This window comes from Balaenoptera musculus, chromosome 16 (genome assembly GCF_009873245.2).
Source record: "Balaenoptera musculus isolate JJ_BM4_2016_0621 chromosome 16, mBalMus1.pri.v3, whole genome shotgun sequence".
NCBI lineage: Eukaryota > Metazoa > Chordata > Mammalia > Artiodactyla > Balaenopteridae > Balaenoptera > Balaenoptera musculus.
In genome coordinates this window covers 47,116,619-47,143,348 of record NC_045800.1, presented here as the reverse complement: position 1 = coordinate 47,143,348, position 26,730 = coordinate 47,116,619, and the positions used below count along the sequence as shown (strand labels likewise).

The 26,730-nt window shown below is 45.0% G+C and overlaps 1 protein-coding gene across 2 annotated transcripts in view; it reads right to left on the bottom strand.

Annotated features, from left to right (window-relative positions):
• ALOX5 (arachidonate 5-lipoxygenase) overlaps positions 1 to 25,311 on the bottom strand; it is a 57,190-nt gene extending 31,879 nt beyond the window's left edge. The window contains exons 1-3 of one of the 2 annotated variants that reach the window (XM_036828202.1): positions 25,064 to 25,311; positions 17,792 to 17,990; positions 12,869 to 12,950 (exon numbers count right to left, since the gene is read on the bottom strand). In XM_036828202.1, the coding sequence (XP_036684097.1) occupies positions 12,869 to 12,950; positions 17,792 to 17,990; positions 25,064 to 25,213 (431 nt within the window). In that variant the 5' untranslated portion in view covers positions 25,214 to 25,311. The remainder of the gene's footprint in view (positions 1 to 12,868; positions 12,951 to 17,791; positions 17,991 to 25,063) is intronic. The other variant, XM_036828203.1, reaches the window with a different exon arrangement.
• Between the last annotated feature and the right edge of the window lie 1,419 nt (positions 25,312 to 26,730).

Below are 26,730 nucleotides of genomic sequence, written 5' to 3'. Positions count from 1 at the left end.
GGAGGAGAGACAGGGATACATGGAGAAGTAAAAACCAAAGAAATAGGAGAAAAACATCCTTAAGCTGAAGGGACCTCAATTTTCTGAGTAAATCCTAGGCAGAAAAAAAAAGAAAGAAAAAAAAGACATTCCTAGATATATACTGATTAAATTGTAAAATGTCAAAGAGGAGAATGCTGTAGAGACGCAGCAGGGAGGGAGAAAGGGAAAGAGAGAGAGGAGAGAGGCTTCCACAAACTCACAAGCTTCTGGGAAAAGGAAAATAACCAAACTATCATTAGGTTTCTCATTTGCCATACTGAAAATGGGGAGATAGTGTAAGGTGTTTACAGACTTTTTTTAGATAATCATTTAAGCCTCTTATATCAAGTATGGACTCAGACATTATATTACCTGCATATATTACCCACCCTTTCATATATTAATTGAACAAGTTCAGCCAAACAAAAATGACATTAGAATGAACCAAGAAGTTCCTAAATATAGTAAAGAGTGTTTATTAGAAAACAATAGCAAATATATTGAACAAATAAAAATATCAAAGGCATTTTCTCAAAAATCACGACCCAGAAAGGATGGTCATCCTTGCTACTGTTACTTTGTTTTGGCAATAAGAAAAAATTATCAGTGATGTAATAATGTAAACTAAGAGACAAAAGTATCATCATTTACATAATACGATCAAATAACTGGGCAATTAAAAAGACTCACTTAAAAATAGAGACAATAAAATAATTTAGTAAGGTGTCAATACAAAGTAAATATTAAATAATGAGTAATTATCTTTATCCCAGCAATAGTCATTGGCAAACGGAAAAACATCCTACTTAGAATGGCAAAAGCTATAGTTTCCCTTGGTATAAAGTGACCAGAAAGGTGAAAGAACTTCATGAAGAAAAAGTAGAAATTCTATTGAAGGACATCACATAAGATCTAAATGGGTGGAAAGATGCAACATTATCAAAATGCCACTACAGGACACACGTGTAATTCAAAGCGATTCTCATCATGAAAAACTTTAAAAAGAACAGTAAGATAACATAACGCCTATTCACATTTATTAGAAAGTTCTGATAACCAAAAGATGGCACTGGGCCATGGAGTAGAAAAACAGACCCAAGAAAATATGTGAATATAATACAAAACTAGCTAATATTTATCCAGTGCTTTTTATGTGTCAAATACTAGTCTATGTGTTTTCATGGTGTAACCTATTTAATTCTTTCCAAAAACCCTAAGAAGTGGTACTATTATTTCCCCCATTTTACAGATGGGGGAATTGAGGCACAAAGAGATTACACAACTTTCACAGGACACAGAGTGTGGCAGTTAAGTGGGAGCTGAGCCCAACACCGGCTGCAGAGCCGGTGCACGGGGTCACCACGCCAGCTCCATGTGCTGTGGGTGTCATCCCAAAGCAGCAGGAAGAAACATTATGTAATAAATGATACCAGGGACATTTGACCCCCACTTCACATCATGTATAAAAATACATAGCCGATGAATTAAGAGCCTAAAGTTAAAAATAAAATTATAAAAATATTAGACAAAAATATGAGAATTTATGTAACACTGGAGTGGGGAGGGCCTTCTTAAGCAAAGCAGGAAACCCAAAAGTTACAAAGAAAAAGAATATATATATTAAGAAAGTAAAAAGCTAAAACCTGTGACAAAAGCAACTGAAGACAAATGATACACACTATACATATAACAAAGGGATACAATCTTAATATATAAAGAGCTGCTTTAGATTAATAATAAACCCACAGAAAAATAAAGCACATAAACAGGCAATGCAGAGGCTAAAGTCATCAGTGGTCAGGGGTATGCAGATTAAGACAGCAATGACTCTTACTTAAGGATTCCTGGATTGTTAAAAATTTAAAAGATTGATGTTATCAGGTATTAGTGAACGTATGGGTAATAGTATATTTTTACATACTATTGGTGGGATTGAAAATTACTGTAAAGTTTTGGGAAGGGAATTTGTTCAGTCTTTCTTTTTTTTTTTAACATCTTTATTGGAGTATAATTGCTTTACAATGGTGCATTAGTTTCTGCTTTGTAACAAAGTGAATCAGCTATACATATACATATATCCACATATCCCCCTCCCCTCTTGCGTCTCCCTCCCACCCTCCCTATCCCACCCCTCTAGGTGGACACAAAGCACCGAGCTGATCTCCCTGTGCTATGCGGCTGCTTCCCACTAGCTATCTATTTTACATTTGGTAGTGTATATATGTCCATGCCACTCTCTCACTTTGTCCCAGCCTACCCTTCCCCCTCCCTGTGTCCTCAAGTCCATTCTCTACTAGGTCTGCATCTTTATTCCCGTCCTGCCCCTAAGTTCTTCATGACCTTTTTTTTTTTTTTTGATTCCATATATATGTGTCAGCAAACGGTATTTGTTTTTCTCTTTCTGGCTTACTTCACTCTGTATGACAGACTCTAGATCCATCCACCTCACTACAAATAACTCAATTTCGTTTCTTTTTATGGCTGAGTAATATTCCATTGTATATATGTGCCACATCTTCTTTATCCATTCATCTGTCGATGGACACTTAGGTTGCTTCCACGTCCTGGCTACTGTAAATAGAGCTGCAATGAACATTGTGGTACATGACTCTTTTTGAATTATGGTTTTCTCAGGGTATATGCCCAGTAGTGGGATTGCTGGGTTGTATGGTAGTTCTATTTTTAGTTTTTTAAGGAACTTCCATATTATTCTCCATAGTGGCTGCATCAATTTACATTCCCACCAACAGTGCAAGAGGGTTCCCTTTCTCCACACCCTCTCCAGCATTTATTGTTTGTAGATTTTTTGATGATGCCCATTTTGACCGGTATGAGGTGATACCTCATTGTAGTTTTGATTTGCATTTCTCTAATGATTAATGATGTTGAGTATTCTTTCATGTGTTTGTTGGCAATCTGTACATCTTCTTTGGAGAAATGTCTATTTAGGTCTTCTGCCCATTTTTGGATTGGGTTGTTTGTTTTTTTGTTATTGAGCTGCATGAGCTGCTTGTATATTTTGCAGATTAATCCTTTGTCAGTTGCTTCATTTGCAAATATTTTCTCCCATTCTGAGGATTGTCTTTTTGTCTTGTTTATGGTTTCCCTTGCTGTGCAAAAGCTTTTAAGTTTCTTAGGTCCCATTTGTTTATTTTTGTTTTTATTTCCATTTCTCTGGGAAGTTGGTCAAAAAGGATCTTGCTGTGATTTATGTCATACAGTGTTCTGCCTATGTTTTCCTCTAAGAGTTTTATAGTGTCTGGCCTTGCATTTAGGTCTTTAATCCATTTTGAGTTTATTTTTGTGTATAGTGTTAGGGAGTGTTCTAATTTCATTCTTTTACATGTAGCTGCCCAGTTTTCCCAGCACCACTTATTGAAGAGGCTGTCTTTTCTCCATTGTATATTCTTGCCTCCTTTATAAAAGATAAGGTGACCATATGTGCGTGGGTTTAACTCTGGGCTTTCTATCCTGTTCCATTGATCTATATTTCTGTTTCTGTGCCAGTACCATACTGTCTTGATTACTGTAGCTTTGTAATATAGTCTAAAGTCAGGGAGCCTGATTCCTCCAGCGCCATTTTTCTTTCTCAAGATTGCTTTAGCTATTCGGGGTCTTTTGTGTTTCCATACAAATTGTGAAATTTTTTGTTCTAGTTCTGTGAAAAATGCCATTGGTCGTTTGACAGGGATTGCATTGAATCTGTAGATTGCTTTGGGTAGTAGAGTCATTTCCACAATGTTGATTCGTCCAATCCAAGAATATGGTATATCTCTCCATCTGTTTGTATCATCTTTAATTTCTTTCATCAGTGTCTTATAGTTTTCTGCATACAGGTCGTTTGTTTCCCTAGGTAGGTTTATTCCTACGTATTTTATTCTTTTTGTTGCAGTGGTAAATGGGAGTGTTTCCTTAATTTCTCTTTCTGATTTTTCATCATTAGCGTATAGGAATGCAAGAGATTTCTGTGCATTAATTTTGTATCCTGCTACTTTACCAGATTCATTGATTAGCTCTAGTAGTTTTCTGGTAGCATCTTTAGGATTCTCTATGTATAGTATCATGTCATCTGCAAACAGTGACAGTTTTACTTCTTCTTTTCTTATTTGGATTCCTTTTATTTCTTTTTCTTCTCTGATTGCTGTGGCTATAACTTCCAAAACTATGTTGAATAATAGTGGTGAGAGTGGGCAACCTTGTCTTGTACCTGATCTTAGTGGAAATGGTTTCAGTTTTTCACCATTGAGAATGATGTTGGCTGTGGGTTTGTCATATATGGCCTTTATTATGTTGAGGTAAGTTCCCTCTATGTCTACTTTCTGGAGGGTTTTTATCATAAATGGGTGTTGAATTTTGTTGAAAGCTTTTTCTGCATCTATTGAGATGATCATATGGTTTTTCTCCTTCAGTTTGTTAATATGGTTTATCACACTGATTGATTTGCGTATATTGAAGAATACTTGCATTCCTGGGATAAACCCCACTTGATCATGGTGTGTGATCCTTTTCATGTGTTGTTGGATTCTGTTTGCTAGTATTTTGTTGAGGATTTTTGCATCTATGTTCATCAGGCACCAAAACCAAATCAACATACAAATGGAAAACAAGCTGAATGTCCATCAATAGGAGAATGGTTGAATAAGTTATGGTACCTTCACATAAAGCAAGAAATATGTGGCAACTTAGGGACAAGGGAAACAATGAGATACTATTGCACACACATTAGATTGACAAAAATGAAAATGTCTCAAAGTGCAAAGTGGGTCAGTGATGTAGGGAAACAGCCACTCAGGAACAGCTCTTAGGGTGAAAATTGGCAGAATCCCTTTGGAAAACAGTAGGCAATATTTAGAAAACTTAACACATGGTCTGCAAAATTTGGTGTCTACTCCTAGGGATGTTCTCTAGAATAACTCATTCAAGAGAGCACCAGGAGACAAGACATACGTGGAAGCTTATTGTGGTGTGGCTTGCAGCAGCCAGAAATTAAAGACCACCCACATGTCCACCAGCAGGGGAGTGGGTGAACACAGTGGTTTACTTACACGGTGGTGCACTACACAGAAGCTAAAATGAATGGACGACACCTATCTGTGTCAACTGGCTGCTCTTTAAAACAGAATGACCACTGGGAAAAAAGCAAGTCACAGAATGATTAGATTAAATGATGTAGATGAAAACACATTCTGCTGTGTGTGTGTGTGTGTGTACCACGCAGGTATATGCAGTCATAGTGAGAGAACATGGATGCTGGGTTATGACCTGTGTGGGATTCTCCATGTATCTGCCCGGCTGATTGAGTGATGAGAGCTAGCTGGACTTGCCAGCTTTTGACATACTGGAGATTATTCTTAGTTGTTACTTTACTTCCAAACTCTAATCTGGAAGCCTGTGAGTTCATATGAAAGAGGAACTGTAAGAATATGCAGACGGTGCGAAGCTCAGTGTTTCCTGAACGGAAGCAGAGGAGGAGGTCTGAAAAGGACAGATGAGTAGAAGGAGGAAGAAACAATGATGATTAGATCTAAGAAAGGGGCAGACTATCTCACCAGAAAACCTTCTTCCCCATTCCCTAGACCCTGCCAAAGCCCCATCTCCGTAAAACCAACACACCAATGAATCCACCTCTCCCTGGGGAAGGGGTGTTTCTCAAAGGGTGCTGCACGGAGCAATCGTTCTGCACGATGTTAAGAGTCGTACGTCAAATTCTCTTGGGACACACTGGGTTAAAAATAAAATTAACTAGGGTCCATTATCCCAGAACTTCTCAGAATCCTCAATGCTTATGTGCATCGTGAACCTCTAGAAGGGGGATGTGATAAACAGTTTCCCAAACTTTTTTTTTTTTAAGAGTAATATATATTCTTTTTTTTTTTTTAAATTATTTATTTGTCTATTCATGGCTCTGTTGGGTCTTCGTTTCTGTGCGAGGGCTTTCTCTAGTTGCGGCAAGCAGGGGCCACTCTTCATCGCGGTGCGCGGGCCTCTCACTGTTGCGGCCTCTCTTGTTGCGGAGCATAGGCTCCAGACGCACAGGCTCAGCAATTGTGGCTCACGGGCCCAGCCACCCCGCGGCATGTGGGATCTTCCCAGACCAGGGCTCGAACCCGCATCCCCTGCATTGGCAGGCAGATTCTCAATCACTGCGCCACCATGGAAGCCCCCTCCCAAACTTTTTTTACCATGGGACCCTCTTCTGGGGAGAAAGTTTTGGGACCAGTTGCTCCAGTGCACACTTTGGAAAATACTGGGTTAAGACAAAATGCCTGTAAGACTGATTTATCAGTCATTAACATCTTAGTCTGAATTAGTGTGGAACTGATAAAATTTGCTGTCCACTCTCTTAACAGGATACAAACTAGCCTGATTCTCTGGAAACTGTTTAACTCGCCACAGCCTAGGACTCCCTCCTTCCACAAGGCCAGAAGCACGTGGAGTGCTCACTGTAGGGGCTTTCCCTGGGTGGTTGAAGTGGGGAGGGAAGCTGTGGAAGGGGCATATGAACACCAACCCTTTAGGATGGGAATGGGCGGTGCATAGCTCTTGGACAATGCCTTGTGCACTGCACCAAGTACAAAAGTCTCAAAACACATCATATGGTGCCTGAGCTGAGAGGCTTACTCACAAATATTCTACAACAAATTGCAAATTCATAGACCCTTAACATTATGCACTGTATTAGCAGATTATTCTTCCATACCTGGTACTAAAAATCATAAAAATTTCATTAAAAAATTTTATTTTGGAAAAGAATATATAAATATATGTATGTATGTGTATATATGCACACACACACTCACATACGCAGAAAAATGCACAAAACATCTGTATAAGCAACATCCAGATCAAGAATCAGAACATTGCTAGTAGCCTCAACACCCACTGCCCACTCAACCTCTCCGATCACCTTGATTTTGTGATAATCATTTCCTGCTATTGTTTATTGTTCCACTGCTACACAACTTTCCCTAAGCAATATAATTTCAAACCTCATGGATTGGCCAGACATGTTTCTGGTTTCTATTCTTTAGCACTGTGTTAGTGAGGTTTGTTCATGTTGCTGTGGGTACCAACAGTTCACTGCTCTTCCTTGCAGGGTAGAGTTATCACAATTTATTTATTTGTTCTACTGCTGAAGGACATTGGGTGGTTTCCATTTTTTTGGCTCTCATAAATAATACTGTTGTGACCATCTGTGTACACGTATCCAGGTGCACCTGCACACCTGGATTTAGATCCAAGAGTAGAATTTCTAAGTCAAAGATTATAATGTAGCTTCAATTTCACCAAATATTGCAAAACTGTGTTCTACAGAGGTTGTTTCAATTTATATCCCTGTCAGCAGTGTATGGGCCTTCCCATCCCTTCATCCCTTCTTTAACACTTGGGTACTGTCAAGTTGTTTCAGTTTTGCCTGTGTGTGTGTGTGTGTGTGTGTGTGTGTGTGTGTGTGCGCACGCAGCAGTAGTAGCAGTAGCTCATTGTGATCTTACTTTTGATTCCTCTGATTACAAATGAGGTTGAGCACCTTTTCGTATACTTGTTGCTTATATTTTGTGCAGTGACTGCAGTGTCCATTTTTCTACTGAATTGACAATGCTCTTCTTGTAGATTTGTAGGGGTCCTTGGTACATGATAAATAATAATTCTTGTCCATCACTCTGTGAACTTTCTCCTCACTCTCTTTGTGGTGTCTTGTAGTGAACTGAAGTTCCTCACTTTGAGATAGGTGAGTTTATTCTTTTCCTCTATGGTTAGTGCATTTTGAGTCTTGTTTGAAAAATCTTTTTTCCTTGAGGTCATGAAGAAGAATCTTCTATAGTTTAAAAGTTTTATAGTTTTGCCTTTAACATTTAAGTCTATTCAACTCTAAAATGAGTTTTCTGAATGATATGATGTAGAGTCCAATTTCTTCTCCTTTTTCTCTTCCTCCACTTTTCTCTCTCTGTTCTGTATGGATTCCTAATAGTCCCACACTACTCATTGTCGGAGCCTCTGTAATATATCAAGTATCCATGTGTATATGGCCCTGTTTCTCATTTTCCATTCTGTTTCATGGAAATGTAAGTTTTTGAAGGAAAGGGGGATAGAGCTAAAGATAATTTTGAGACTGGGGCAATCAGTGGTCTCAGTGGGGATTTCTCAACCACTGGACAGCAGTGGGTCCATGAAAGAGGGAAAGAATAAGGAGCTAAGAGAAAAGAGATGTCTTTACAAATTAGAAAAGTTAAAAAAATAGAAGATACCACCCAGCTACAGCAAGTATTAGTGAAATAGGCATCTACACACTGATCATGAAAAATGGTTAAAGATTTTTGAAGAGAAATTTGTCTATATATACTAATAACTTCTACTATTTGAATTAGTAATTTCATTTCTGGGTATTTATCCTGAGGAAATACTTAATAATATACACAAAAAGGAAAGATTTTCACATTATTTATAAGAATAAAAAATTAAAAACCTCCTAAATGTCCAGTCAGGTTGGTGTTTAAGTAAAGTATGGTGCATCCATACAATGAAATATTATATAAAAACTAGAATAATGTTTGTGATGAGATTTTTAAAATATGGGGAAATGATTCTGCTATACTTCTAAGGGAAAAAAAGGAGGCTGTCAAGTCATATATACAATATAATCCCAAAGAAATAAAGGTGAAAATGGATGGATTACAGGTATTTTTTCTGCTTCTACATTATTCTGCTTCTACACTATTCCCCTTCTCTTGCTTTACTGGATTGAGAAAAAAAAAAAAACCTGACATGTTACATATTCCTTGTAAGAATTTGAACTATAGAGGAATATGTGAAAAGTGTAACAGTCATCACTCTCCAAAAGCACCCCCCCACCCCCGCCCCTGCCCAGTTAACCATGCTGACTGTTCCTTCCCTTAGAAGGAGTCTCAAACTCAAATGTCTCCAGGGGCCAAAGTAGGAAATGAAAGAAGCCTTGATATAGATGATAGACTGGTGTTGGACTGGGGAAACCTAGAGAATAAGAGCCCTGTTTACTCAGAATTCCACAATGACCCATTAAACACATTTATAGGCTGGATACAGCCCACTGACCACCACTTTCCAGATGTGCACTCTTGCTCATGTATTATTTTTAAAAACAGTTATACTGAGATATAATTTACATACAATAAAATTCATCCCTTAAAAGTATCCAATTACAAGGTTTGTAGCATATTTACAGAGTTGAGCAACCATCACCATAATCTAATTTTGGAATATGTTCACCCCAAAAGAAACTTTGTACCCATTAATGGTCATTCCCCATGTCCCACTCCAACTTTCAGCTCTAGGCAACCACTAATCTACTAATGTGTGTCCATAGACTTGCCTCTTCTGGACATTTCATATAAATAGAATCATACAAGATGCAGCCTTTTGTATATGACCTTTTCATTTATTATAATGTTTTTGAGGTTCATCTATAGTTTAGCATGTATCCATAGTTCAATGCCAAATAATATTCCATTGCATGGATATGCAGCATTTTATTTATCCATTCATCAATTAACAGAATTTAAGTTGTTTCTACTTTGGGGGTATTATGAATAGTGTTATTATAAATATTTGTGTATAAGTTTTTTTGTGTGTGTAGAAATATGATTTCATTTGTTTTGTGTAAGTACCTAGAGGTAGAAGTGCTAAACTGTTTTCCAAAGTGGCTGCATCATTTTACATTGCACCAGCAATATATGAGGGCTCCAGTTTTTCCACATGCTTTACAGCACTTGTTATTATCTGTCTTTTTAATTCCAGCCATCCTAGTGTGTGTGAAGTGGTATCTCATTGTGCTTTCAATTTGCATTTTCTTGATGACTAATGGTTTTGAGCATCTTTGCATGTGCTTATTGGCCATTTGTATATTTCCTCTGGAGAAGTGTTTATTCATTCCTCTTTATGGCCAAAATATATTCCATTATATAGATATCCCACTGACATTCATCAGTTCATGAACATTTGGGTTGTATTCACCTTTTGGCTATTATGGATAATGATGCTATAAATATTCATGCACAGGTATATTTGTGTGAACATATGTTTTCATTTCTCTTGGGTATATGCCTCGGTATGGAATTTCTGGATCATATGGTTACTCTGTGTTTAATAGATTGAGGAACTATCAGACTGTTTTCCAAAGCAGCTGTTCCATTTTACATTCCCACCAGCAGTGTATGAGGGTTCTGACTTTTTCATATCCTCACGTTGTTATTATTTGACTTTTTGATTCTAGCCATCCTCGTGAGTGTGAAGTGGTATCTCACTGTGGTGTTGATCTGCATTTCCATGATGAATAATGATGTCAAGCATCTTTTCATGTGCTTATGGGTCATTTGTATATCTTCCTTGGAAAAATATCAGTTCAGGTCCTTGCCCATTTTTAAATTGGATTATTTATCTTTTATCATTAAGTTGTAAGAGTTCTTTATGTACTGGATCCAAGTCCCTTATCAGATACACGATTTGCAAATATTTTATCCCATTCTGTGGGTTGTTCTTTCACCTTCTTGGTGGTGTCCTTGAAGCACAGAAGTTTTAAAATTTGATGACATCAAATTTTAAAACTTGATGACTTATTTGTGTTTCTTTTGTTGCTTATGCTTTCATGGTCATATATAAAAATCCTTTGCCAAATTCAGGGTCATGAAGATTTACCCATGTTTTCTTCAAAGTTTTATAGTTTTAGCTCTTACATTTAGGTGTTTGATCCATTTTAAGTTAATTTATGTATGTGGTGTGAGGTAAGGGTTCAACTTCATTATTTTGCATGTGGCTATTCAGTTGTCCCAACACCATTTGTGGAAAAGACTTCTTTCCCCATTGAATGGTCTTGTTGCCTCTGTTGAAAACTAATTGACCATAAGTGTAAGGGCTTATTTCTGGACTCTCAATTCTATATCATTGATCTATATGTCTATCCTTATGTGAATACTACATTGTCTTGAATATTGCAGTGGTGTAGTACTTGGGATATTGAGAAGTGTGAATCTCCAAGTTTGTTTTCTTTTTTTTCAAGATTGTTTTGACTATTCTGGGTTCCTTGCATTTCCATATGAATTTTAGAATCAGCTTGTCAATTTCTGCAAAAAAGTCAGCAGGGATTTTAATAGCGATTGTGTTGAATTTATACATTGCTTTGGGGAGTATTGCCATTTAAACAATATAAGTCCTTTGGTCCATGAACATGAGATGTCTTTCATCTTATTTAGCTCTTCTTTAATTAATTTCAACAGTATTTTGTAGTTTTCATTGTGTAAGTCTTAAACTTCTTTTGTTAAATTTATTCATAAATATTTTATTCCTTTTGATGTTATTGTAAATGGAATTGTTTTCTTATTTTCATTTTAAATTATTGATTGCTCGCAAATAGAAAACAATTGAATTTTGTATATTGGTCTTGTATGCTGCAATATTGCTTGTTTTTAGTTTCAATGATTTTTTGGTGAATTCCTTAGGATTTTCTATATACAAGGCCATGTCCTCTGTGAATAGCAATGGTTTTACTTATTGTTCTCCAATACGGATGTTTTTTCTTCCTTCTTGCCTAATTGCCCTGGCTAGAACCTCCAGTACAATGTTGAGTAGAAGTGGCAAAGCTGACATACTTATCTTGTTCCTGGATCTTAGGAGGAAAGCATGCAGTCTTTTCTCGTTAAGTATGATGTTAACTGTGAATTTTTTGTAGATGCACTGTATCAGGTTGAGGAAGTTCCCTTCAGTTCCTATTTTTTGAGTGTTTTTAAAAAATTTTGTCAAATGCTTTCTTGTGTGTCTATTAAGATGATCATGTATTTTTTTTTTGACCATGTATTTTTTTTGTTCTTTATTCACATGGTGTATTACATTAATTGATTTTTGGATGTTAAACCAACCTTGCATACTTGGAATAAATTCCACCTCTTCATATTGTATAATGTCTTTTATGTGCTGCTGGATTTTGTTTGCTGGTATTTTGTTGAAAATATTTGTATCTATATTCATAAAAGATATTGATGTGTAGTTTTCTTATGACGTCTGGTTTTGGTATAATACTGGTCTCATACAATGAGTTGAGACAAGTTCTCTCCTTTTCTATTTTTTGGAAGAGTTTATGCAGGGTTGGTATTAATTTTTTAAATGTTTGCTAGAATTCACCAGTGAAGCCATATGGGCCTGGGCTTTTCTTTGTAGGAAGTTTTAAAATTACTTTAAAACTACTTAGTAGGAAGTTTTAAAATTAATTTAAAATTAGTATTCACTCTCTTTTCTTGTGATCAGTCTATTCATTTGATTTGTTCTTGAGTCAGCATTGGCAGTTTCTGTCTAAGGAATTTGTCCTTTTCATCTAAGTTATTTAATTGGTTGGTATACAATTGTTCATACTATTCCCTTTCATTCACTTTAATTTCTGTGAGGTTGGTATTGATGTTCCCTCTCTTATTTCTAATTTTAATAAATTGAGTCTTCTCTTTTTTCTTAGTCTGTTAGCTAAAGATTTGTCAATTTTCTTGTAGATTATGTATCACATTTATAACTGAATTATTATAAGAAGACATAAAAAGTGAAGGGTAATTCCTACAATGGGAGTGGGAGAACATCAAGGTGAATTCAAGCCTTTACTGTCCCATTCCTCCTAAATGCCAATACGGTTGATCCCAAGTTTTTCATAACTCTTTCACCATCTCTGCCTGGAGTGGTGGTAAGGTGGAGCTTGGGTACTGAGGAGCACTGAAGGGATCTGGTCCCTTGGTCATCACGTACCAGCAATGATGGGCCATAAACTGTGGGCAGGGTTATGCCCCCGAGATAGAAGACACCATGACCCCAAGCCATTTGGTCTGATGTCATAACTCACCGATACTGTTTTTGCCGTGTTTCCAGTTCTTTACGTCTGTGCTGCTTGAGAATGTGAATTTGGTCATCACAGGCCAACTTCGCTGTGAGAAAAGGACATGTGTGAGAAGAGCCTAGGGAAGCACATTAACAACATCCAGTATTCAGGTTTCCCTCAGACACCCTTCCTGAGCCAAGTGCTTTTTGTGTATTGTCTCATTTAAGCCTCAGAACATCCCCTCATTTTATAGCGAAGAAATGGGGGCATAGGGAGGTTGAATAGATTTGCCCTTGAACTTTACCCAAGGTCACAACCTAATTAGTGGATTTTCAACACAAGACTCAAATCCCATGCTGTTAGCTAACTCTCTTTATAAAAGACAAATCCAGTTCCTCCTCCTCCTGTCTGCTCACTCAGCAAGCCTGGGGGCTCTGAACCTCGGGGTTCTGAGAATCACATCCAGATACATGAGCCAGGCTTGGTTCTCATCGTGAATTACAGGAAGGCAGACCAATGCAATGATTCTCTGGCAGGCACAGTGTGCCCCTCTCTGGCCTGCCTGTGGATTTCCACCTGGGGGCTCCCAGGACACTGCCTTTGCCAAGAATCCTGGGGCCCCTGGTGCAGAGCTGCCTTTCCACTTCAGAGGAAAGGCATTTCGTGATCTTTGGTGGATCTCTTCAAACCACTTCAGAGCAGTTCACTCCTGCATTTCTCATGCAGAGCAGAAATGGCAGCCACTGCGGGTTTCCATGTTGCCTGAGAGAATAGCAGGGGCTCATGGCTCTTGTGTTTCTAAGTCCAGTTGGTTGCCTCCTGGAGAAATGTGTGACTTAAGATTCAATATACAGGGCTTCCCTGGTGGCGCAGTGGTTGAGAATCTGCCTGCTAAAGCAGGGGACACGGGTTCGAGCCCTGGTTTGGGAAGATCCCATATGCCACGGAGTGGCTGGGCCCGTGAGCCACAACTACTGAGCCTGCGCGTCTGGAGCCTGTGCCCCGCAACGGGAGGGGCCGCGATAGTGAAAGGCCCGCGCACCGCGATGAAGAGCGGTCCCCGCACCGCGATGAAGAGTGGCCCCCGCTTGCCGCAACTGGAGAAAGCCCTCGCACGAACCGAAGACCCAACACAGCCAAAAATAAATAAATAAATAAATAAATAAAGAAAAATAATGTACTCCCTTTAAAAAAAAAAAAAAAAAAAAAAAAAAAAAAAAAAAAAAAAAAGATTCAATATACAGACGCTGACACTGTCCAGTTTCCTGTGGTGGCTACACAGAGGAATGAGAATGGAGCTTATTCTAAAACAGCCTGTCATGTCCTAGAGTGTGGGCTTTAGAAGAGATGTTCTTGGGTTTGGGTTTGGACTAGGGCTGTGTCACTTAAAGCTGTGTGACCTTGAGCAAGTTGCCTTAGCTTCTTCCCATGTAAAATAGAGATAATTAACACTTATTTCTAGGGCCATGGTGGGGATTTAGTGAGAAACTGCAGCAAATCACTCCATAAGTGCTTAGGACCAGTAAGTGCCCAGTAAATGGGACCCATGGTTATCACTGTTGTCCTTATAATTATCATGGACCTGAGTGTCCTCTTCCTCCCTCTAAGCCAGACTTCAAAGGTGTCTCATTTTTCATTTCAGGAGTAGGTAGGTGACTAAGGGCATGGTTGGTCACACTTCTCAGGGCCTTTAGAGCAGGAGAGGTCAGATCAAGATTACCCTTTATACTATTATTTAAGGTAAAACCAGCGAACACAGTCAATAGAACCCCGACTGGCAGGATTCCAGAACATCTCCTGGAAAGGGGGCCTCTGCAGTGAAGAGCTTCTCCAGTTCTCTGTGGTGAAGAGCCGGGTTTTTAAAACTTCCATTCCATCACAGACTGACATTTTTGTAAATCAGTGGGGAGGCTCAAGGCCACTGAAGGCAAGGTGAGTATTAAATGTAACAACAGCTGTCATTGGTACATTCATCATCTCTTATCCACCTTAAAGAACCTGCCTATTTCTCAGGTTCTGAGGAGTTGTATCTCTTTAGCTTTAATGTATGAATAAGTCAGAGAACATGTAAAACTGCAACCTACCAAGTCTCAAATGGCATATAGCATCCTTTTTCCTGGCCCCACTGACTAACATAACTTCTGGGAACACGGCAGGTGACAAAGCCTGGACTGACTACAACAGAGTTCAGGGGGACAGATTCCAAAAGACTGATACGAGTCTTTCACATAGATGCTTGGAATCCCTGGGACCACAGTGACCCACTGATCTTCCTCTTTGGGCCCCAGTTCCAAGCCTGGGACTGGAGCTGCCTCAGGCAGAGGTGCAATGGGCCAGAGAGCTCTGTGAGGCTCAGAACTGTTGGGTGCTGGTCTGCAATGAGGTAAGAACAGAGGTTGAGTGTACAGGTTTACAAACTTAGAGTAACTTGCTAAAATACTTCTGACTGTTGCATCTGATAATAAAAACAGGGCTTGTATTTTGAATGGCTTTGGTTTGTTTTTGATTTCATTTTTCTAGTAGTTAATTTTTATTGTGTTTTACAAAAATGTCAGTCACCACAGAGACAGCCCTCTGACTTCTATGGTCACCCCAGGTGCAGTGGTGAAATATTAGATTCCAGAAGTTTCTATGTGGTGAGTGATTGAATCGCTTGTGGGCTGGGCCCCCTCATTTCCAGGTTGCCCAAAGGGTTGGTTGTCGTGCCATGTGGTGGACCAAAGATGGCCACAAATTCTTTGACATTTCTTCCACTGAGAGTAGGTCTATGTTCCCCTTGAGTCTGGGCGGGCTCTGTGACTGCTTGGACCAATAGAACGTGGTAGAAGTTACACTGTGCCAGTTTCCAGGGCCAGGCTTGAAGAAACTGGCAGCTTCCACTTTCTGTCTCTTGCTTTTGGAAGCCAGCCACCACAAAAAGAAGTGCAACTACCCTGAGACCACCAAGCTGTGAGAAGCCCAGGCTCTACGGGGAAGCCTTAAAAATGAGATGCCATGTGGAGGGGGAGAGACCACGGAGCCCTGAAGCACGTGAGAGGAGAACCATCTTAGAAGAGAAGCCTCTAGCCCTTCCCCTCTCAGCAGATGCCCCGTGGCTCACAGAGGTACCACCCAGCTGAGCCTTTCCCAGATTCCTGACCCCTAAGATCATGAGCAAAATGAAATGGCTGTTTAAAGCCACTAAGAGTGCTACACAGCAACTGATAAGTGGAACATACTGGGTGGCTTCCATGTGCCCCACCAGATCCACCCTTCACCTGTTCTGTCCCTGAAGGTCCCTGATCAACGCATCAATTGGCTTCACGTTCAGTTCAGCCACTGGGAACCCTGACCAGAGACTGGAGGGTACGGGACAGTGAAGAGAGGACACTTCTTCCCCAGCCTCTCTCTGTAGTGTCTCCCCAGGCTGTCTGCATCTCTACTGAGGACCAGAGCTCCTCCCAAGGCAGCTCTGGCTCCAGGACACTTCCCTTTTGGATTATTCTCGCATTCTTTCCCTCCCCCGACCCCACCAGGACTAGGAGTTCTAATGGCCCTGCACACTGGCCTACACCTTCTAAATATCCCCACTGGAAGGTGCCATATGCTTTTTTGTTGGAAAGAGATTCGGGGTCCGTGGGAAGAAGGACTACACATCCGAGACCGTGGGTAGGAGGGGGGCAGGAGGGAGATGTGGAGCTCGTGTTTCTACGATCCTGGTAGAAGAGAAGTGCCCTGTCTGCAACCTTCCCCATGCTGGCCACCGTAAGACAGAGTGACTTTTGTGATCTTCTTCCCTGCCATGAAGACAGGGGATAAAAATCCTTCCTGCTCCAATAATTTAGTTCAGAAATAATCTTGGAATTTTGTTTCTTAAGTTAAATTCCATGTCAGAAGCAGTGGGATGTGGCCTGATAGTTTTAAGAACACCAGGTAGAGAAGAACTTTTCCTCCTGTGTCTTGGTTTTCTTAGCTAAAATAGAGGGGGTACTAATCATTCTCATCTTACCTACCCTGCTAAAGTTCTGCGAAGAGCAAATGAACTAGTGATAGGAAATGTGTTGTCAGCTCGGAGGTGTTAAACGGTGGCACTGGAAGAAACTGCTGTCCCCCCCCCCCCTCATTATTCTAGTGGATGCACTAGATCATTTCAGGTTTCGAGAGTGAGCAAGCTGAAGGGTCATGACTAAGGTACGGCAGGATTTTGCCAAGGCACGGATTTGACTCACACACGCTAAGAGGCTGGTGTGCAAGGGGGGCGTCATTCAGAGGGAAAGAGGCCTTAGCTGACCCCGCCATCTGCTCCTCTCTCCTCCTCCTCCAACCAGGCCAGCTGCATGTCTCTTACCAAGAATGGCCTCCCGAGGAAGTGCCAGATTGGGGTTTGCACATTTGAGGGTCTTGCTTAAGAGGGTATATTTTGGGTTCTTTTCTCTTTCAGCAAAAAGTGGGACTTCAAGTTTAATGACTGGTGACCGTCTAACACCAGGCCTGCCCATGGTTCCTCTGAGCTGGCACTCAGGCACTCCTGGTCAACTCCATCCTTTTCCTGGCCTGCATGGGGTCCCTGGAGCCCAAGCTCTACTGTGACCTCACAGAGAGGAGAGCTGAGAACTCAGCTGAAGAACTGCCCATCCAGGGGCACGACCCAGGGGTACGTGTTACTAGGGACCCCAGTTACCCTCTGGCAAAAAGGGGGCCATAATCTTCTCCTGAAGGACTTTATAGCAGAGAGGGGACATGGCTGGATGGAGCCTGGGGCCTACCACTTCCCCCTCTGAACCTGGGGCTTGTTAGTACCTGGAGGAAGGCCACACCTCCTACAGGTGCATCGAGGCACGAAGCAGGTGCTCAACCACGGAGAGCATGGTTATTATTCCCATGGATACAGTTCTTCGAGGAAGGAGTGCCTGCAAACTCTCTCATTCCCCAGAAGCCCAGGGAGTGGAAGGGGCCTGAGCCGCTCACCTCGTCCATCTCTCAGGACAATCTCACTCTCGCCTGAGATCCAGCGGTAGCAGGGGAACTCAATGTAATTCCCACAGGGCGTCTTCAGTGTGATGTACTTCAGGTACCAGTCGTCATGGAACCAGTACTTGCGCTTCTCGATTCTGATCAGCTGGATGTCGCCCAGTTCGTCATCAACTATCACATTGTAAGAATCAACCTGAGAAGGAGAGAAGGCAAATAAGACCATCTGGGAGCTCCTGAGCCTTTGAATCACCCTCAATTCATTTAGCTGAGATGTCTGCCAAATGCCTGCCCTTGGCACGTCTCTGCTGCACCCTGGGTGACAGAGATGGCCAATTCCCCAGCTCTACCCTTAGGAGATGGAAGTCTAGTGAGCAAGGGATGGTGCTGCTCAGAGAGAGACATTCTGCTGTCTGGGCACAGCCCAGTGCCAGGCCAGGCTCGCTGAGGGCCTCTGCAGCTGCCCCCACTCACAGCAAGGGCGGCAAGGCTGCTGGCCCTGCTACCTTACACGGCGAGATGGGACTAACTGGCCCTCGCACACAGGGGCGGCCCTTTACAGCTTGCAAAGGGCTTGCTGACGTTGCTATAGATCCCACAACAACTTTGGGAGGAGTGGGGAGTTATGACCTGTGTCTCAGATGAAGACAGTGAGGTTCAGTAAGCCCCACTTCTACTACTAATTGGCAGAGCTGGAATTCCAATCCAGGCCTTTCCGTATCTCTCTCATTCTCGGTGGGGCAAATAACTGAGTGCAAATGCGGAGGCTCAGATAAAAGTGAAGTCACACAGATTCAAGCTGTCCTGGGGCCTCTGCAGTTCACTGAGCCACAGTGATGCCAAGAAAATCAGATAAGCAGTGTCCACTATATCCAAGGCACAGTGGTGGACTGAGGCTGGCCTTGCTACCTCAGGCCACGTGCAACACTGCTCCCCAGGCTGCTGCCAGGCTCCTGACCCCAGGAGACGGGCTGGCACAGTGGCAGTGCAGGGCAGCCCCTCCACGGCTGCTGCCTGATCTGCGTATGTGCAGCTCTGGATGGCAGATGGGAAGGAAGGATGGGGGCTCAAGCATTGCATCGGGCGTTCCAAAGACCAGTAGGTTTGGGGAGCCCCAGACTCAATGCCCTCTGAGGCACTTTCTAAGCCAGATTTCACCCATCCTTGAACTTTTCCCTTGGTGGCAGGCTTAGAGTTCTCAGTGTGATGGTGAAGTAAGGGGAGGGGAAGGGTGTTCATCTCGCACATGACCCCACGCATCCCCATTTCCATCCTTCTCCCTCCAAATGCCAGGAGACCCCTGGGAGGACTTCTTAAAGGGAGTGGGAAGTTGAACATTTTCAGCAAACCCCTTGGCTCTGAGCACAGTGAGTAGCTTGCATGTCCTGGCTGCCTCAGATGCCAGATGCTTGTGGTCAGAAAGGGAAGTCTCTTCCTAGTGCCCTGTGGTCTGGGCCTGGGTCCTCAGTTAGAAACAGTTTCTGGGGACAGAGGAGCCAGCCTGTGTGCTGGGTCCCTAACAGGTGTGCCAGCACATCTGTCCTGCCAGATGCCCATCCTGCAGGTGAAAGAACCCTCTTGCCTCACAGCATGTCTTATGGGATACCAGGGGCCACAGGCGAGGTCACAGAGAGCATTGACCCCCAGGGCCTGTGGGGCCTCAGGCAGAGGGGCCTGTCTGTACCACAGGGCGCCGATCCGGGGGGAGAAGGTGGCAGGCCCCGGATAGAGTTGGGAGAGGAGTCCCAGTGAGGGGCTGGATGACCTGAGGAGCTGGGAGGAGGGAGAGGAAAGGAAGGACACAGCTCTTGTTGGGTGGCTTCCCAGGGGTGGGGAGAGAAGGGAGGCCCCTGAGCTGAAGCATCAGTGGGCCAAGGCAGGAAGGTTTTGATGGAACAAGGGGCCCAATGTCCACCTGGAGAAGCAGAGTGGGGACTGGTGGCTTAAGACTGGACGTTTGCAGGGCCCACCCCATTCCAAGTCCCACCTGCCATGAGGATCTGCAGAGACCATGGCCCTCCTGCGGGGTCAAGACAGAGATTCCCACCGAGGACCGGAGGGAGGGCAGTGAGGGGCAGAGGGCGAGGTGAGCCTGAGTGTCAGGGCAGCTCAGAAAGCCTCAGGGGCCTTGAGTTCACATCCCAGCTCCAAAGTAACTGACTAGGGGCCAGGGCAAACTGTTTCACTCTCTGAGGCTATGTTTCTTCATCTATCAAGGGGAGATCACGCTTAGCTTGCAGGACCATTGAGAAATCCAAATGACATGATGCCTGAGTGGCCTCCTTTCTCCAGAGGCACAGGCCACCAGCTGCTGTGTGTATCGGAACCACCTGGTCCTCCCTCCTTGACTCCTGGGGGGTCAGCAAGTCCCACACTGCCTGCGAGCGGCTTGGACCTAGCATGGGCCCCTGCGCTGAGGTCCATGCTTGACTACATGCGCCATATTGAGTAGCCAGAGTAGAGATGGGAGGAAGAAATTGAGCCCATGAGCAGAAACAACTTGGCTCAAAACCTGAAGGGAGTTCCTGTGAGGATGGAGAAGGGGCCTTGAGGCCGAGTGAGAACTGGAGGCATTTTTGTTGCTGGCAGTTCAGGCCGAGCAAAGGGAAGTCAGCGTGTGTTGAGGCCTGGGCCCGGGCTCGCGGTGGCTGCTCCAGGGGACGCGGCTTTCCTGTGGCTCCGAGGGGCTAGAGGAGGCTGCAGGTGTCTGGGAGGTTGATGCCAGGAAGGCTGAGGTGAAGGGGGAGAGGACGGCCATCTCAAGTAACAGGCGCCATAAGCATCTGAGGTGGATGACTCTCATGGGAGGGAGGAGCCTTGGATCACAGAGGGAAGGGAGATGGGGCCCAGGGAGCCGCTCCAGGGCGATTCTCAGAGGGAGGGCCAGCTGTCCAGCTGCGGGTGGGGATTGATAAGGAAGAGACGGAGTAGCTTCTCCGAGAGAAGGGAGAGCAGGGTCACCCTGGGCACACCTGTGGTGCAGTCACAGGAGAATGGGCCCTCCAGGTCACCCTTTCCCAAGGACCCACAGGCACCTGGCAGAGGGCCCTGGAGTTTCACCCGGATGAAATCACTGGACAGACCTATAGGGACTCAGTAGGCCATCTGACAGGGTCTTGCAATGGGAGAGGACTGCCAGTCTGGCTTGTCTCTGGCTGGCCCTGGCTTCAGGCCCGGTGCTACAGGAGGTGAACCAGGGCCCGAGTTCAGTCCCACCTAACTCAGGCAGTCTCAGGGACAAAGTCTGGTGACACTGACACTGGCATCCAAGGGAGCCACTGCTAGAGAGTCACAGGGGATAGAGAGGGGCCTCCAGGAAGATCTCAGGGTCCTGTGTGTCAAACAGCAAAGTCAGGTCTTAGGAAGATACAAAGAGCTACAGGGTGTGACGACCTTCCTTCCTCCTCTCCCTGGGCCAGTATGCTGGTGGATACTGTGTCTGTTGACTAATTTGCCTTGACACGTTAATATCACATGTCCATTCTGCACAGTGTACAGTATGAACAGTGGATGGCACGGCGCATAACAGGCCCTCAATAAATACAGTACATGTGCATGGCCGAGTGGATGATTATCTCATTTTATAGTTGGAAACTGAAGCTCAGAGAGGTCAGGCAGCTACCATGCTAGTGAGTAACTGGTGGCCCCACGATTAGAACCCACACCTGTGTGATGGCCCAACCTCTCACTGTTTCCCATGGCCACATCGTGGGAAAAGCCTTGGCCTGGGAGCCAGGTGACCTGGCTTTGAGTCCTGGTTCAAGCCCTCCGTGGAGTATGAAGGGGCAATGTGGGGTGGGGTGGAGGACAAGGAAAAGCTTCCTACAAGGTGGCATTTGAGGCAGCTCTTGGGAGTTGGTAAGATTTCAGAGATGAGTTGAGTGGAGAAGAAGGGGAATGGGCAGGGCATTTTGAATGTAGAGAAAGGAGGTGGGGAATTCGCATGTGAGAGGAGGAGGCTGGAGCATGGAGTTCTCGGGGCAGAGGTGGCGGGTGCAGTGGTCAGACACTAGAAAGAGACATGGAGCCTGGGAAACGTGATATTCACCAGTGTCCTTTCTCAGAAGGGCCAGTTTGCTGATTTCACCCGTTGCTCTCAATCCTCTATTGGGTACACAACTTTAAGGCTTTTGAGTATTTCAGCAAATTGTTAGCTGGCCAGTTTTTTGCTTGATCTTTATATCAGCATTTAAAGAAAGGTTTCATTTGTTTCTGTCCCAGATCCCTGCTAGAGCAAGGACAGAGAAGAGTCATGATGTGGTCCAGCCTGACTACCTGTCTTAGAGGGGACTAGTGAGGGGCTGGTGGGCGGTGGGAGGGGAGAGGAGGGGGCTGTGGAGTAGAGACAGAGGGAGATGATTAAGGGGTGGACAAGGAAGAGGCTGGGGCAGAGAGAGGGAGAAAAGGGGCAGTGGTTAGGGAGACTGAGGGAGCAAAGAATGGGGGAGCTGGGGGAATCTAGGAGACAGCAGAAGGGAGAAATTGGAGCAGAAAAGAAGAGAGAAATGAGAGACATGGGGAATTGTGGGGAATAGGGAGCAGAGGAAGGAAGAGAAAGAGGAAGAAGAGGCAGAATGTAGGGAAGAGATGGGACAGAGAGGGAAGGTGGAGGATAGAGAGATTGAGGGTCAGAAGGAAATATTTACTCTTCAGTTCTATATTATCATTTCTGAGAAGGCGGTATTCTAGAGTACATTCTTCATGAATATATTGTAAGAATATTCACTGAAAATATTTAAGAAGTATAGTTGTAAGACTTGTTCACATGTACTTAGTATATCATCCATGTATCATTCAAGGATGATATACTAAGCATCACCCTACTGCCTTTCGCTTTCCTAAAAGTGATGCCAGGGAATGAAAAAGGGTCAGGTACGATTTCCCAGAAATCTTCGGATCTGTGAAAGTTATCCCATCGGGACTTGAATTACTTTAAATCGACAGAGTCAAAGAAATCAATCTGCTAAATTTGGGCTAGTCTCTGGGCTATGTGGGTCCACCGCCTGGGCCTTCCCAGAAGATGGCGTGAAGGTTGACAGGACAATCTCACCTGCGAAGGACTCCTATTCCCAGTCCTGTCCTGAATCACTTGGCAGAACTCTGATGAGAATAACCAGGGATTTGTGACTCAATTTATTGAGAAAAAAATCAGTCCCATCCATTATAGGACTGAATTTTGCATGGGGGAATGCGGTATTGACCTGCCAATGACCTGGAAATGACTGAATTGGTTGCCCAGAAAAAGTCTTTACTGTTGTTACTGTAACTGTTATTATCTATAATGATTGTAACACTTTTCGGGTAAAATGGGTTAGCCTTATCTCCTCTGCAAGTATTTCCTCTAAGATTTCTCCTTCACCTTTACCCAAATGGGACGAATTGTCCTTAAGAGACATTGGCTGCAGATTGAGGAAGTAGCTCTGGGCTGTGCAAGACCAAGTGTGGAGTAACTTTGCATCAGCAGGAACTTTCTCAAAAGATGATTTTTTTCAAAGAGCCTTTTGGAGCCAGCGATTCCCCTGCAGTGCCCCTCCTGACCTGCCCCCTCTCACCACAATGGAAATGTGACATGCAAATCTCTCCTGAAATTTGCTGCTGGGACTCTCACTGAAGTGTTTAATCATAATGTCATTTGAATGAATTCTCAGGGTGGGGGAAATAATGAACAGAGGGATGCTTTCACCCCCTTCCAACGACCCTTTTATGGTCACACCCCCCGTACCTCCCTCTGAGAAGCCACACCCGGCTGCTCATGCTGCACACTGATGTGTGTCGTGTGTGGAGAACGGACCCACTGCGGACCACTTATAAAGGCAGAGAAGTCTGTAACCTGTTCTCCTCCCATAAGTGTTGGGGGAATCCACGAAATAATGGAAATAATTATTTCTGACGGTGCTTCAGAATGGCCGAGGGTGTCATTATCCCAAATGGATGACTCATTAGCCCTCCTGCACCACCATCCTCTGGGCCAGTTCCCTGGTTGGGGAAACCAAACAATAGGAGGTAGTTCTTATACTCAACTCCTAACTCTTCTAGAAGGGTACTCTAGCCACATTAATATGACGAACCTGGCTAAGTGTCAGATGGGCTTATAGCGAGGTCCTGAGGCTCCTGGGTAGGAATCAAGCTCACTTTGAGTTTGGAATCTGGAAAAGGAGTGGACTATTATTTGCTTACTTTAGGCTCTGCAGACCTAAAACACGCTTCATGAATATTATCCAAGAAGTATTTGGTTGAACCATATGAAATTGCCAGTTTTATTTGTCAAAAATAGTCAACTATGAGCAATTCCTTGTGGTTCAACCAAATAATGAAGAGATAAAAAGACAGCTTTGTGAAATCTAAGTCTTTTTGGTCCAGTTCAGAAGCTGGGGGTGGCAGAAGGGAACAGATATTTCCTGGGCACCTGTACTGTGTTGGAGCTGTCACAATAGTCGCTTCATGAGCACTTAAGTAATGAGCACTTAATAAGCCCAGTGGATTAGGCACATCACACCAAACACTTGGCGAGGATCGCACACCCTGCGGTGCTCACAGAGAAAGCTACAGGCTGGAATTCACGGCCAGGTCAGCATGGGGAGCCCGCTTCTGAATGAAATCCTCACACAGCGCCTGGCACCACAGACTAGACGTGCAGTCAACACGGGCTCCCTTTGCTCCCGAACTCCAGCCTCCACGGTCTCTGGTGAGGAGGGGAGAGGGGAAGCCCTCCTCTCTCTTCCTCTTCTGAGCCCTCACACTCTGGGTGGAAGTGTTCCCTGGTGTACGCTCTGCTGGAGCCAGCGACGACCTCCAGGTTTGCAAAGGCTTCTCCTGGCCTGGGTCTCTGGTTCCCTCTGCATTCCTATGGGGACCTGAACTGAGAATGGGAGCTGCCCAGGTGTGGAGACATAAGCTAGTGCCACTCTGGGGCCACCGGCTCGGACTCCTAGACCAGCCTGAAGCCAACCCTTGTACTTTACATTTGGGGAAACTGAGGCCCAGAGAGGGGGCAGAGTGAGCTAGTGGTCAGGCCCGGATGGAACTCAGGCCTCTGGACCCCCAGCCCTGCGCGTTCTCCCCACAGCCGAGGTGCCATCTGTGGAGCCCTAGGAAGTGGGGCACAAGTAATGGTGGTCACAGCGCTTGCCCAGTTAAGTGGCCTCTCAGAGCCCCTTGCCCCCGAACTTGGGTCCCGGCCGCCCCGACGTCCGAACCCTGTCCCGGCCACCCCAGCCCCACCCTGTCCGCACCCCAGCCCCACCCACGTCCAGGGCCGCGCGTCCTCACCGCCCCGCGCTCGAAGTCGTTGTAGAAGGGCTTGTCCAACAGGTGCTTCTCACTGCAGCCCGCGGAGCCCACGAGGCTGAGGTAGATGTAGTCGTCGGTGCCCGCGAACCACTGGCTGCCGGTGGCCACGGTGACGGTGTAGGAGGGCATGGTGGCGCGCAGCGAGGGCCGCGGGCGCGGGCGCAGCGAGCACTGGGAGCCTCGGCGCGCCGGTCCGCGGGCCTCCGCCCCTCGCCCACCCCCGCGCGGCAGCTTCCGGCCGGCCTCTGAGCGCCGGGGCGCCTGCCGCCCCCTCCCCCTCCTGCCGCCCTGCCCCGGCCCGCCCTCCCGAGCTCTGACCTCGCCGGACCCGCCTCGGGACTCGGTAAGGCGCACCCGTCCCTGCACCTCACCCCCTCCACCTGGCCTCTGTTTTGGCAGGCAGGGGACTGGGGCCACCTCAGCTGCTATCCCTCCTCCTCCCTCCCTCCATTCTCTCTCACTCAGTTTCTCATTCATTGTTTTCACTCTTCGCCCTTCCCTCTTGCCTCGGCTTCCCTCACTGCCAAGCCCTTGTGAGGCATTAGGGTTGGACTCAAGGGACGCCTAGAACGCCAGACACAGTCCCTGCTCTCACCAAGTCCCCGGGTTAGAGGAGGCGCGCGACTGGGGCACTTAGCCATGCTGTGATTACTGAGAGCAGAGGTGCTCTGGGAGTCTCAGCGGGAAGAGGAGCCCACCTGGGGAGTCAGGAAAGCTTTTGGAGGGGTGACACCTGAGCTGGTACTGTGGAACGCAGAGACTTCCGTGGGCATTGGCTTCTTCCACAGGCTTGGCTGAATGTCACTCTGCGCCGGGTGCAGTGGGCACGAGGTGAGTCAGGGTGCCAGCCACGCTCATGCCTGGAGATTGTCAGTGTGTAGTGGGAGGCAGGGCAGCCAAGAGAGGGAGGCCAGGATAAGAAAACCCGAATCTGGACACCTAAGGGGTTGTCTGGAGGAGGTTGGTGCGCTCGGAGGCGAGGGGTTGCAGGACTCGAGGGCAGGGAGGCTGGACGTGTGATGGGAAAGGGGGTAGACTCCGTTTGGAGATGGCTTCTGGGAATGGACCCATGGCTGGAAGTCCTAGGGAAGAAGATGTGGACTCCACAGCAAGGATGTTCCATGAGTTAGAGGTGGTGCTTGGAAAACCCCGCTGCCTGGCAGAGTAAATTGGTTGGCTATCATTTACTTATTATTAATTAATATTTCAGTTTATTAAAAAAAGTTGTTATCGGCTTTCTAACTGATGATGGGCGAGGCTGGAAGGGATGCTAGTAAAAGGCTTTGGACACTAGACGGAAGCTTCCTGCGGGTGGTAAGCTTTCCAACTGCTGTGACCTGATCTCATAAGTCCTTCTGTATTCCCCTACACGTCCTCTGTACCCAGCTTCAGAACTGGGTCTGACTGTGGTACACATTCAGTAATGAGTTGAACTAAATTTAAAAATAAGTTCATTCCACGTGAGGTGGTGGGTACATCAAGTCACCTGTTCTGCACACTCACTTTTGGGGACGGGCAAAAGGGCAGGCTCAGGGCAGTCTCCCCATTTCTGGGAGCCTGGACTCCATCTGGTGGCAAGTCCCGCTTTCTCCTCTGCCTGGCAGGACCACCACTCTGGACAGAGAGAGAGTGAGTACCTGCCATTC